At 37.5% G+C, this 14,296-nt stretch overlaps 1 protein-coding gene across 2 annotated transcripts in view; it reads left to right on the top strand.

Moving 5' to 3' along the window:
- PJA2 (praja ring finger ubiquitin ligase 2) overlaps positions 1–14,296 on the top strand; it is a 90,770-nt gene that overhangs the window by 43,755 nt on the left and 32,719 nt on the right. The window contains exons 1-3 of one of the 2 annotated variants that reach the window (XM_019517246.1): positions 5,553–5,640; positions 6,948–7,101; positions 8,611–9,682. In XM_019517246.1, coding sequence (XP_019372791.1) covers positions 7,095–7,101; positions 8,611–9,682 — 1,079 coding nt within the window. In that variant the 5' untranslated portion in view covers positions 5,553–5,640; positions 6,948–7,094. Of the gene's footprint in view, positions 1–5,439; positions 5,641–6,947; positions 7,102–8,610; positions 9,683–14,296 lie in introns of those variants that run through there. The other variant, XM_019517245.1, reaches the window with a different exon arrangement.

The raw sequence follows: 14,296 nt of genomic DNA, 5'->3' as shown, positions 1-14,296 counted from the left end.
CTGGCAGTGGGGAAGGGGGATGGGGTTGGACCTGAAACAGTGGGGGGAGGGGTTGGAGTGGGGCTAGACAAGGAATGGTTGGGGAAGGTGAGGTGCGGACCCTTTCATGGGGTTCCATCCCCATCCCCCCCTGTCATTCTTGATGGGCAGTTAGCTAGTGTAATATATATAGAAAGGAATGGGTCAAGTACCTACTAACATTTTGAAGCGTGCAAGCAAAAGGAAGGAGAGGGCTTGTTTAGAAATAAGGATGTGAAAGAAATGATTGTTTAACTGATAAGTGAGCAACTGGTTAGCTTATCCGTTATCCTTTAGCCCTGGGTGGGCCAAGGAAGGGGGGGAAGGGAAGTCACATGGTGCCTCAGCAGGAGGCAGGGCAGGCAAAAGGAAGGGAGGGGTGAGGGGGACTAGCACCAGTAGCCTAAGAAGAAAACAGGAGCAGCCTAATGACTCATCAGTTAAGCAATTAGCTGCTTCTCCCTGCCAGCAGAGGGCTTCACACGGGCTGTGTTGTCTGGCTGAGCTCGCCTCTTACCTACCTCCCCACTAGTCGGAGGGCTCCGGGAGGCAGGAGTGGATCCCAGCAGCAGTTGTCTGAGCTGCTGTGTTATTAGTTAATCATTTAACTGATATAATTCGAGGAGGTTAAAGGAATTTTTTTTTTAAACCATATTTACAGCCCTATTCAGAAACATGCTAGCTAGGGAATAAGTGGGTTAGACTTAACGTGGTGATATTAAGATGAGAGAAAAGGTAGACAAAAGCCTTGCAGTGGAAGTCGTGTAAGTACTATTGCTTGATGTATTAAAACACAACAAAACAAAAACCCTGGATTGGAGAAAGTGCTAGGACCAGAAGGTTGGGTTTTCAAGATTTACCATAATTGGGGCAAATGTGCTAATCTCTTTTGACAATCTGGCTATAACTGTTACAGTGGGAAATGCTTTCTATCTTTGAAAACGTGTCTCTCGAGAGCTATCTTAATGCAAGATTTTGCTTTTTTTTTTTTTATTGTCTCTCTACTGTTTTGGGGGGCCAGGGTGGGAATCTGCTGAGCACTTGCAAACCAGGCTCTACAATGTTGAAAGAATTGCATTAGCAAATGAGTAAATGGGACAGCTTCTCACTGCTTTGGCATCTAATTAAGCTTTATGAACTAAAAAGGTAGTACAGCCTGTATAACATTGACTCAATATAGCCAGTATTTATTAAAGAAATGAATAGATCTTGGCAGGTCCAGTGAGTTACCAGGACTTGTTGATGGATTCAGTGATCAGGATATCATCTGTTACACGCTTGTTTCTTGGAGCAAGAATAACCAGCCTTCTTAATGTCACTACTCCCTAATCTGTATTTTTCAATGTTATTATTCTGACAGTCACTTCTATGTACTAGGCAGTTTCCAGACTTTAAAGTAGGATGGTCCTGCTTCACTGTCCCTCAAGAGCTTGCAGCCCCTAAGGATAACAAAAGAAAAAAAGCTTGGCACCTGTAAAAGAGGCTTCTGCAATCAGTGTTCCCATTGAAAAACTGCATCTAGGTTATGATTAGTGTCTTGTACTGGTTCAAGGGTATGTGTTGTAGCCATCTTGAGCTAAAGACATAGGCAGACAAGGTTCTTTGGGTAAATCTGATTACTCTCTTATTAGATCAACTATTGGTTCAAGTGTTTGTTAATTACTTGGACCACATCAGAAGTGTGCACTACATACTTTACTCTCTCACACCCAACTTTTCTTCTTCTTTTTTTCCTTCTCCTAGTACACAGGTGAGTTAATTGACGTGGGAGTGTGAATCTGGGTGCATTTGATTTAAATCAAATCGATTGAAATCATGATTTAAATCACTAGTTAGGAAGCCTCAATTTAATCTACAGAAAGTGCATTCTTGTTGTTTGATAGCCTTTATTTGTTTAACTTCTTGAAACTTTAGACTTTTAGAGAAGGGTAAGGGCTTGGCTGTGTACACAAACTTGCAGAGAGACAATAGGGCTGATGGGTGGATAATCAGGTCTGTTATCTCTCATCTTTTTTTTGGAAATTTTTTCATATTCTAGGTCAAATTAACCAAATCGGTTCTGAATCCTTTTGATTGAGCAAAACTCAGTCGTTCAAGCATACAACGTTATGGTATTATAGCCTGTTCAGTAGAATGGGCTGTTTGAAACGGTGTCACTTTGCAGAAAGCATTTTAAGATTCATTGGGCCAGAAGGAGGAAGCAATTAGTTGCAGTCCAGTGGTCAGAAGGATGCTGACTCAGGTAGAAGTCCTGGGTTCTGGTACCTGTTCCATGACTGTATATCCAGTGATGTTCCATGTAAAAGTTAAGTGTGTTGACAGGGTTAGACCCTGTCAGGGAGGGAGTCAAAGGGACTCCTGATTTGATGATCCTGGTTGGAATTTTGTTCACCCTTAAGTCCCATCTGTTCAGCCTGGTTGAGACCGAGGATCTTTCTGTACAGAAGCAGAACTTTTGGCTTGTGGAGAGCTCTGACCAAAATGTAAGTGAATGTTTAGGTACAAACATCCTACATAGGTTATTTTGTGTATCTGGCTCTTAATTTTTTTAGGGATGTTCTGTATTTGGATAGAATGTTTTCCCCTTGTGCCATCGGTTCAGTTAAAGGTGGAAGTACTCCCATCCTCTACTAATATAAATCATTTGGCACAATTCAGTGCAGAAAATCTTTTAATTTGATCAGCAGAACAGCTATGAAAGATATTGCTTAAACAATATGATGCTGGATGTGATATACAGGCAGGAATTATTACCTATTAAGCCAGCTCTGTTTTCTGTCACATACTTAAATTAAGGCACATTGGAAGTCAGCCACAAAAATGTTACAAGTTTTGTGAAATATTTTTGCGGCTTGTTTCCCCTTTTGTCCCACCATTAAGTCCTTGAACATGGGGCAATATTACTATTTATGGCACAGTTAACAGGTCAATCTTGTCTTAATTATAAAATCTGCCAGCAGCCTATAATGCAGTTCTTAAAATTTGAGTGAAAAATAGTCCATTGTGTGGCTTACACACATCTTTTGTAATATCTACCAGGCAAGAAATTCTATAGATCGGCTTTTGGTACTGAAAATAGGTGCTTGATTCCACAGAACTTTAAGTAAAATAGCTGACTTCTACAGCCAAAATTATGCTTTCAAATAACCACAGTTCTGGGGTGCCCCCTGCTCTAGGGTCAGGGGAACAGTTTTTGTGATTCCAAAAACAGCCTTTAGCAGCATCCAGCTTAACACAGAAGATAGCCTTCTGTGGGTATGTCATCATCAGCAAATTTAGCATGCATTTGAGCAGTACTTCAGGTTTTCATGCCAGAATGTAAAAGCCACCTGTGCAGCTGCACCATTCCTGGCAGTTGATGTAATGTAGGTATTGACATTACATAGAGAAAATGCACAGGTGCACATAAAGAAACACCCTGCCATCAGCTTAAACAAACAACTTAATCCTGCTTGACTCTACTGAGACCTGCATGATTCTTGAAGAAAGAATTCCTGGAATAACCAAGAAAAATAGAACTTTTACTTAAAATCATGGGCTCCAAGACACAAACTTAATTCTCCATCCACCTTTTCGGTGGCTTTCAAGAGCAAAAAAAAAATTAATTGTATATCCAAGGAGTGTAAAAGGTGATCTTCCAAGTTGAAGAATAAAAAATTACTTATTTGGAATGCTGAAAAGCAGTTTAACAATTGAAGTGAATTTTAATTTATTAATATATGCCCTTCGTATTGGACATGAGAGCATTTTTCTATTAGGTTGTTTGAAACTGAAATTCATTTTGCACTAGAAATCCTGCTATGTAATAGATGAGGATCTTTACATACTGTTTCAGGTTGTCTTAAAGCTTTTACTGTACCCTCTTAGTAAAAGCAGAACAATTCATTTAGTATAAGTCTTATTACAGTGTTAAGATCCCACATGGGTTATTATCTTGCATGGCTACACTTAATGAAGTTACCTAATGTAAAGAATCCATCACTATCCCTTATGACCTGGAATGTTTGTTCTAGGAGATGTGGTTTGACTAATGCTCTTTTTTCCATCCAGGAGAAAGATGAACTAGGGCCAGTTAACTCCTGTGATATTGCTCTTAGGTTTAACTTGTATAGCAGTGGTGTTCAACCTCCTGCTCTCAGAGCCATCCGACCTGTGGGGCTCAACATGGGTCCAGAAATTTGGTGGCAGGGGAGCAGTATTGGGATTAATTACTCCCAGAGCTGTGGTAATTAGTGCTGCCACCAAATCTCTGGACTCATGGGGTGTCCCATAGTCCAGATGACATGGCCCCATGTGCCAGATTGAGCCAGCGTGCAGGCTTGCATCAGAGCCAATTCTAGTTCATGGGTTGGGCTTCCACTCAGGGTCATGCTCAGCGGGGTGCAGTATGTTCCAACCTCACAGTGGATCAGGCCGGCAGACTGACCCCACATCACTCCTTCATCCTATGGGATGGAAAGGGTGAATACCACCGTTAATGAGATTAATCACAAACAGAAGTTTGTGCCATATATCAGATCTGTTAGCAGCAATGCGTGGCTTTCAAGGAAGAAGAGTAAAATGTTCTCCTTGCTCTATTTTTTAATTCTGCATGTATAGTTATGGGGATTGGGAGACTACAAATTGTAGAAATCAGGGACTATGTTAATAGAGATTTATGGATAAATGCCAGTCTTCTGACCTGGTAGAGTGGAGTATGCAGGGTTTTGTAACTTTCTGCTGTGTTTTGTCTTATCAGTTCGGATAAAAATCGCTTTCTTTTTGAAACAGCTGTTTCACAGAACCACTGTTTTTAATTCAGTGCTATTTAAGAAATGCCACATGCGAAGTGCAGGTGTCCTTGCATTCTTTTTCTTAGTGTGTATTTAAGACAAAATTGTCATTGTGTTTATTGGCAGTATCTTTTCTTTCCTTGTGGCTGGTGGGCTACTGTAACTTTTGAACTCAGTGTGCAGTACATGAAAGTATGCAGATCTGGAAGAGTCTAATATGCTTAGACTGTTGTGAAAAAATGGGGCTTAATTTAATAGTGCTTTGGACAATTTTGTCAAATAACTGAAGTCTGATTTTTTAGAGGCTTACAATAATGATTCATGGCCTCCTCATTCAGAGACATGAAAGATATGAGGAATGATAGGGATCAGGAAGACAGCAAATTTGTGTGTCATATTCCTGTTTTCAACTGGACTGCTCTATAAATTACAGTAGAGCTAATTCTTTGCAGGCCTAGGTTCTTTATCTATGGAAGATGAGGCCTTAATGAGGAAAAATGGGAAATTTAGGGGAAACCAATTCTATGAAAAAAACAGTTCTGGCTTATAAAAATGGTGAAAAAATAGAAACTTGCAAGGACTTGTTTTCCCTTCACTTCTATTTAATCTAATTCTAGTTTCTGGTTTGTTTGTTTGTTTTTTCTTACAGCAATGGGTCAAGAGGCTGGTAAACCTGCTTGGCCCAAACCAGCAGGAGGATATCAGACTATTACAGGCAGAAGATATGGAAGAAGACATGCTTATGTCAGTTTTAGACCATCTTTGACCAATCAAGACAGAAATGTGAACCAGCACAATGAAGAATGTGAAGGATTAGAATTAGATGATGTTCCGAAACAGGAGTCTTTATGTGCGTGCCATGTAATTCCAAACTGAGATGTTTTCTGTGGGAGAAGAGGGAGGTGGGAATATACAAAATATGTTAAATTATATGAACGCAACCATATTTCCCGTCTTTCACAGCAATTTAATTAAAACTAGTTTAATTAAAACTAGTTTGTCTTTTAAAATGTTTAAATTCACGTCATAGAATAAAGTTGGACTACACTAAAGTAGTTTATAAAATCTAGCTAAATATTATCATTTGAATCTTAAATATATTATGACAAATATCTTGCCATAGCTTACCAGCTGCAAACTCTTGCATAATTTCCACTTGGAAAGAAAATACCTTGTGTTTATATGTTTTCTCATAATGTAACCAGATGACAAAATATTTTACATACCACTGAACAACACATTTTTCTGTGGTGCAATTCCATCTACCTTGGTGGAGTTATATCGGGAATGAATTTAACCACATGTGAATATTGAAAGATTGAAATTCCATCTGTATTTCAGTTTTAATAATTCCATAGCAGCATGATTACTCAGTTTTCCTAGGTGTTTTTTTTTTCAATTTCATTAGTTGTTTACAAAGTTAGAGTGCAGTTAAAATAAGTCAATGTAGAAATTCAAAATGACCTATTAGATGATGCATATAGTTTATTTCCTTGCAAGTGCAAGATTGGTACCTGTTATGCATCTGCTAGTGGGTTTTTTTAACAGTCTAGATTTTTAAATTCCATCTCGTATGTTGTTTCTTCCCTTGGGAAATTATTTGACCAGCTAAAAGTTTTCACTTTTTGGAAGCCTTTCTTTATGCTCTCCCTAGCTGTCAGTTGACACTAAATTTCCTTCTGTTATTCTTCAAGGTTTTTATAATGCTGAGCTATTCCATTATTTCTCTTTGTTTACATCTTGCAAAAGTTAGTGCTCAGTTATATTCAAATATTTACCTCATTTGCATCGTTAGCTAGTGTATGCCTCAAGTGAGGGCTAGACCCTGACTCTCTTTGTTTTTTTTTCATTTTATCCTCTCAAATACCTCTAGTTTTGTCTCTCTTTTTTTTATAGTACAATTCTACGTAATTCCCTGTTCAGGTTTTTACAAGAAATATATAATTGGGGAATATATACCATCTTCGTCCATGCTTATTCCTCTGCTTATACAGCCGTGAAATCTATTGAATATTTTTTCTTCTTAATATTGTTTCCTTGCCAACTTATATCTAATAATGTTGTGTCATATTATCTCTCTATCTTTTTTGCCATGACTATTTTCCAGTTTTCTCTCATTCATCAAATATTTGTGTATTTGGTATATTTTTTTCCCAGATGCCCTAGCTTGAATATTTGTAAATTAATTCCCATTATATATTGAGGAAAAACCTGACCAAAACATTGGAAGGCATTCCCTGCTACTTCCGTGGTATCCTTGTCTGTCTGAACAGCCACAACATGGATTGAAAGGACTTCAGTTTAATGTTAGGTAAAGAGCCTCCTCTAACATTACAGTGAATGCCTAGTACTCCAGTGGTAGCATACATAATCCTCATGTGGGAAATATCAGTCCACAGCCTTCTGTTTCAGAAATGAGTGTTATCACTTAACTTATTTCTGGCATGCAGTAATTGTTCAGATAAGCCTAATACATTCATTTTAAATCCAAATATTGAGCTACCATGTGGTGTCACCCATGTGCTATGTGCTATGGCACCCCAATATGGCATGAGACCCTTTTTTAGGGGTTCTGTGGCCTGGGTGCTGCAGCCAAGTAAAACTGTCCTACTCATGTTGTGCAGAGTCTAGCTGGACTCCTGCTGCAGTTGCTCTTTGATTTGGTTCCACATGAGGTGCACAGGGAAGTTTTCATTTGACAGTGGTGGCAGCAGGGCCCCAGCTGAGAACCACTGAGGTAAGCTGGGGCAGTTCAGCAGTGATTCTACATTGCGGTGATGCTAGATTCAGAGAAGTTATGGAGGGGTGCTTTGAAGCTAAAAAGACTGAGAACCATCATAGGTAGTGGCCACTTCTAATACAAGGAAGTACAAGTACAAAATTTGCACAAGTCAAATGTTTCTTTAGCAGTTTCCTCACTACAAATATATTTGAATTATTTGCTTTGAACATTAACATTCATTTAGCCAAATATTTCTCTTTCCCCCTGCATCTGTCCCTATTGTGCAGGACTTCTCACTACTAGCTCTTCTTTAAGCACATATATTCTCTGATACATATCTGTTCACCCATGCTTATTTCATTCTTTATTTGAAACCATTGTATCTCATATACATAAAGCTTTCTATGCCTTTAACAGCAGTTAAATTTAAGTGCATGAATCAAAGGCTGTCTGTGCAAGTTGAGGACTGTCTGTGCAAGTTCAAACTCCAGTTTGCATGTGCATTTATCAAGGTCATACAGAAATGTGCGCGCTTTTGAAGTTTTATAGCCAGCTTTAACTTCAAAGCTAATCCTATATAATAATTTTCTTTATTTAAAAATTTGCCAGCAGTTTTCAGAGTCTGAAAATTGTTTTCATATTCATTGTCATGTTACTTTCAGAAGAGTCCATCAAACCTAATTGGGTGGGACTCGCTATTGCCAAGTGGAGCTTCTGCATTTGTTTTCCTTATTAATTTTTCCTTTATAAGTCAAGAGTTGCATTGTATATTGCAGGTACAAGCTATTCTGTTATAAAATGCCATAATGTAGTCTTTTCTAAACCATGCGAATAAGTGCTGTTTATCCAGTTAGTATACGAGTAGTCTAATATAATATTTGTTGGGGAAAAAAATCTCGTTGCCATCTTCGGGCTCAGTTTTAAAAGGTGGAACTATTAATGTATTAGCTGATAATGAATGCCTGTGATAACTGTGTCATCATCTAGTTGCACTGTTACTCCAGTCAATTGCCAGCTTGTTCATGAGCATTGTTAAAAAGAATATGTAAATGCAGATTCAGTCACTTCAATATATTCTTCTTTGCAATTTTTATGAAGGTTCCAGTCCGTTGGTTCCAGTTTGTTCTGCTTTATCAGATGAACCTTTGATAGAAAGCATTGGATCTGAAGTTCCTGTTTGTCGAACTATATTGAGCCAAACTATTGCAACAAATGACTTGCCATTTTCTCCAGTTTGTTACAATGTGGAAGATGACCAAACCTCAGAGAGCAGTGTAAATCCTGATGAAAAGTCAGAAGATTGTTCAGATTCTATTTCTGGAGAGAGTAATGATCTGAACGGTCAAAATGGAATTGCTTTTGTAAATATTGACTCTTATGAGCCAGATAGTAGTGATGGAGAAGACAATGATGATGATCAAGTTGGTGTTTCTTTGACAAAAAAGGAAGCAGAAACACTTCAAGAAAGTCTTGATAACATGATTTCTGAGTTAGAGAAAGGGGTAGAGTCCTTGGATGGTCTGCAGTCACGATTGTCTACCTTTAACCAGAATACATCTAGAGAAGGTTTGGTAGAACTAGAATCAGTGCCTCTTATGAGGTGTTCTAGCATAGATTCAGACCTTGCCCATCAAAACAATAGGACACTTGAAAAGTCATCTGCAGATGAAGCTACCCTAAAAAATAACTTAAGTAGTGCTAGTTTTGAAACGCAACAAAGAAAAAATGTAGCAGATGTTGTAATCGGAACCCCTATAGAAACTTGTAATGAATCAAATGCCAATGATGGCAAGACTGAACAAGGAAATTCACCTGAGCTGGTTGTGAGGCCTAAAGTTAGAAAACAGAATGCTACTCACCAGTTGGATAGAAAGAAGCTGCTAGTTACTAGTGATGATGAAGAGAAAAGTAGTACTAGAAGGCGGAGTGAGATTGTTGAAGTCCAGCCAGGCAGTGGAGATTGTGCCTTGCAAAATGGCAAAGAAAAAATGAATTCCAGTATATTCTTTGACCCAAAGGACTATGAAGGTGCTCAAAAGAAAACAAAAAGTGATCTAATAAAAAATGTAACTGTTCAAGAAAGAAAAAATGTATTAGATGATAGCACTTTCTGGGATGAGTTTGAAGATTGCAACAGACATTTATCTGGCTCCAACAAAGATGAAGACAGGTAAGGTTTTACTCTCTATGCATGCATGCTTGAGTGTTAATGTCACATCTTACTTTGTAAAATAATGTACTGACCTGAATAACTAGCAACTAACATGAAGATGCAATATCTAAAAATAAAAAAAAGTTTGTGGGGAGGCAGGAATGATCATATAAAACAAGTTACCAGAAATTTAAATTATCTTTGACCTTCTTGTGTATTAAACAACTCTCTTGTCTGAGATTTCTGTGCAGAAATTGTAAAGATGTTGGAAATTGGAGTGGGTTAATGGAATTTAAAGAGATTTTTTGGCAACTTTCTGTAGTAAGCAGCCTGTATTGTTTTTAGAAGTTTTCCTATTTCTTTTATGACTTCCAAGGAGTGTTCGTGCCCAGCAGCAAAGTGAAACTTGTTAGCATCTGGAACTTTTGTTTTTCATTTTTCACAATGCAGTCTGCTTTGTGTATCCTCTGACAGTAGCAAACTAGTGATTAGTATAGGATGGAAACCTGCCTTATGTAATACCCTTGCATCATGAATGAAATGTTAAGTTTTTAAATCCATAAAATACTTCCTTTTAATTTTCACAATGAGAGAGAAATTCACAATTTTAATTTACTGGTTTTTATAATCCTCACTGGAATTTTAATTAATATAGATAGAAGAATTAGCCCTAGGTAAGCAAAAAAAAAAAAAAAAGTGGGTGTAGTATGAAAAAGAAGAATTATTCTAAATGCTTAAGAAAGTATGATCTTAAAAACAGTCTTAAAGTAGTTATTCAGCTTTGGATTAGCAGGGGTTGAGGGGGTTGGTTTATAAAAAATACTAATACACAAACCCTGCAATAATGGGACATTGGATTTGCCTTAATCAGTGTGACTTTAAGATAGCAAAGTTCCCAGGTCATCCATACTCGTGTGCATAATTCTTCCCTTTCCAAGGGATCCAAGCCAAACTTCTTAAAGTGCCCATCAGAATATAAACTTAAATAGGTGGCCAAGCTTTTTAGAGGCAAACTGCCTACAGTTCATAATGAACAAGATCATTTTACTTGAAGGGGTGGTAAAAAGAGGGTAAATTCATTCACCTTCACTTTGGTGGTTTCATCTAGTTGCTTCAGCTGGGTTGTTTAGGGAGCAATGGGTTTTTCACTGGGAGAGAAGTATTCTTGAGCAGGTTGTATTATTTTCTATAAAAATTGCATACATCTGTTAGGGATAACATCCCTTCATCTTTTGGCCCTTAACTACTTTTTCACAGAAAGAAATAATTCCGTCTTGTCTTTACAAGCAATTATAGAATTCTTACTGAAAAGTGTGCTACAGAATAGAAAATGTCCCTGTATAATCATGAACACAAATTTGAGAGCTGGATTAGGGCCGTAAGTGACTGAGGACAAGGAACACATATGGTAAAATTCACCCTCCCACCATTTCTTCGTTGCCTCTTGAGCATCAAATTGAACTTTTTATTATTTAAATGAACCACCTTTTAGTTTGATGAGCACTTATTGATGAGAAATCCTATTTGAAATAAGTTGGACTCTCTGGATAAGAACTTAATGATGTGAGTAAGGGCTTCAAACCTAGGCCTTTAGCTGGGTCTGAAACTTTTTTTTCCTGACACTTTTTAATTAAGTTGCAAAACATACATGGTCAATGCAGCGGTATACTATTGTCTTTACCATATTTAGGAATTGTCGTAAGAGCCATGGTCAGGCTCATGTTATGGTAAGTCCTGTAAAAATGCATAAGTATTTCTGTTCCCATGACCTTGAATCTAGGTATTCTAGAAGCTATTTTCCAGATACTATTTAAAATTATTGTCCAAGTGGGAAGAAAACAGCAACTTGAACTTTTCCCTTCTCTGCTACTGCCTGGTGCAGCCCAGTAGGGTTGATTTAGGGGTGTCAGTTCTTCAGTAAGAACAGGATAGGTTACAGATTAGAAACCTATCTCCTTATCCTGTGCATCTACTAACAAAGTTTTTCCTCTTTAGTTTTTGGTAGACTCATAGAAAAATCAGGCTGATAGGGACTTTATTTATGCTTACATGAGACCTATTAAACTGGTTTATTTCCATCACTTAAGTGATGTTTAGAGTATGAAAAATTTTCTGCATAAACTATTAAGGCCAGTACTGCAAGAAGTCCTTGCTATAAAAGAAAAATTGACCATGATATTAAAAATAACCAACCTTCAAAACCAAAAAAAAACATTCAAAAGTTGAAGCCTTTAAATTAAAAAAAATGGACTGAAAAGGATTGTGAACATGAGGGTATACTCATTAACAGGTATGTATTCTAGGGGTTTATTGCTGTAAAACCTTGGTTTTTTCCTTTGCTGCTACCAGATGTTAAATGAGGAGAAACTGCACTTTACAGTTTAAGCATTGGCTCCCATGATGCAGCCTATTGCTTTGCTGTAGAGTGGCAGGTAAGAAAAATATGGGCCATATGCTTGTGTGTACTGTGCACTGTAATGGTGGAAATAAAAGAAACCACTAAATAGGACACACAGATTTAAAAAAAAAGCCAAGCAAACCTACAAATGCTGTAGTAGAAAATGTACTATATATAAAAGTTTTGACTCATCTACAGATTTATCCTTGTAAATTAGTAAAGTGCATGTGACTCTACCCTGGATAATTCTTTAAGTGGAAAAAATATCTTGAACAATTTGCATGTTTCGGGGTTTCTAAAATTTCATACCCATACATGATAAAAGGATTTTAAAGAGAGCATGGATATCATGACAGGCAGCCTCCAACTTCATGTTCAGAACCTTTCAAACACACCTTTCAGATGGCTAGCTTGCAGAAATGGGTGACATTACAGTCTTGCTTTCTTCCCTTCAAGAGGTGCTTGGCTATTATGATGATAGCATAACGTAAGAAGGAATCCTGTGTGGGCACTAGCCTTTTTCCTTAATTCTTATACTTTGGGTATCAAAAAGTCTGACTGTGATGAGCCGAAATGGGCAGCCCTGTAAAGTGTGAACTTTTGAACATTATTTTTAAACAGAAAATATCTGTGTAAACTTAGAGACAACTTTGGGACAACTTGTATACATACATCTATCACTATTAGGAATGATGTAGTCGCATTAAAATTTCTATATAAATAAAAGTGAATTTCTTCCAAAATTTGTTACTTTTAGCTAGTGATACATAGGAAAGTGAGATAAGAATTTAGAGATGAGGATAGCCGGAATTTTAGTACAGTATATTCTTAATAGATGGTATTTTTATAGAGGACTGTAAAATGCAAAGTATTATTAGTTCAGATTTAGATTTTAGCAAATCCTGTTCCATATGATAAAACATCAGAATTTCTTTCTCAACTGCTATAGGTTTTGTGCTTGAAAAAACCATGCCTTACACTGGTCAAAGTATAAAACTGGTAAGATAGAGAAAATATTTATGCTTCAAGATATAGATTGCATGCAAATTTCATGTCTTCTTTCTAGTATTGCAACACACAATAGCTTCAATTTATTTCAAGCATGGATAAAATTACTGCCTAATTTAAATAAATCATTACATTCTCTTCACAAATCAAAACATTAAATATAGCCAGATTTAAACGCTCCTGGAGCCTCTCAGTATTTCAAACACAAAAACCCTTTAAGATAAATTCTGTAGTTGGTTCAATTAGGTTTAGTTTATGCATATGACTAGCCTCTAGGCATTTCAGCTTACAGTCTTAAAATTGAAATATCTCTGGGACTGACGTCCTAAAATGTGGATAAATATTCTGTAACTGTTAATTTTGTATGTCTCGCATCTTAATTTAACATTGACTGATTTGGATTAAACACAATGTAAAATAAAAGTATTTAGAACTGTTAAGAGATTGCAATATTGGCAACCCCAAACATTCAGTGGACCACAGAAATCATGACTTAAAATCATAAGACTTTAAACAGTTAGGTTCTTTTTATTAGATGTCTTTTAAGGTTTATTTGGTTCATATTTTCACAGACGATGAGGTCTGAAAATGTCATTTATTCTCATATGCCTATGACTCCAGTGTCTGGGACTGTTCAGCAACTGCATTTTAGACCCATGGCAGGCATTGCATTTATGGCACAGCTTGCGTGTTAATCGTACCATAAATTGCAATGTGCCTCATATCCAAGCAGTTTACAACAAAATAGGTCTAGGCGTTTGCTTCAAGCACTGAGTCTCGTAGAGACCATATAGCAACCAACCCTGTTGCCTGTTCAGGGACTGGAGTTCCTAGGAGTTACCCTGGGCTCCCTTCTGGCCAGAGTTCATCTGCTGTTGGGCCTGTTCTAGGCTTTACCCTACCCACATTGCAGCTTCACTGAACGACACTGGTGAGGATTACTGTGTCTGTTCTAGGCCACATGGTCTCTCATATCTTTGTGACCCTGTATACTAGACATGCAGTCATGGTTATGGTCAGTACGTTTCTTAGGAAGATATTCCCTGGCTATGAAGGTGAATTATCTGCTGATCAGATCCTTCCTATCCAATATATGCAAGGAAGCCCTGTTCCTCCCCTCTAAGTAGTCAGTAACCACTGTGGCAAGAATGTGTCAGTTGCCTTCAGGGAAAAGAGTTCTTTTGCCTGTCAGAGGCAAAGTTTTAATCTGAATGCTCTGGATTTGG

Source organism: Gavialis gangeticus, unplaced genomic scaffold, assembly GCF_001723915.1.
Source record: "Gavialis gangeticus isolate Ggan-Ray unplaced genomic scaffold, GavGan_comp1, whole genome shotgun sequence".
NCBI classification, from domain to species: Eukaryota; Metazoa; Chordata; order Crocodylia; family Gavialidae; genus Gavialis; species Gavialis gangeticus.
The sequence above is the reverse complement of the archived record's forward strand: the minus strand, read 5'-3'. Positions and strand labels throughout refer to the sequence as shown.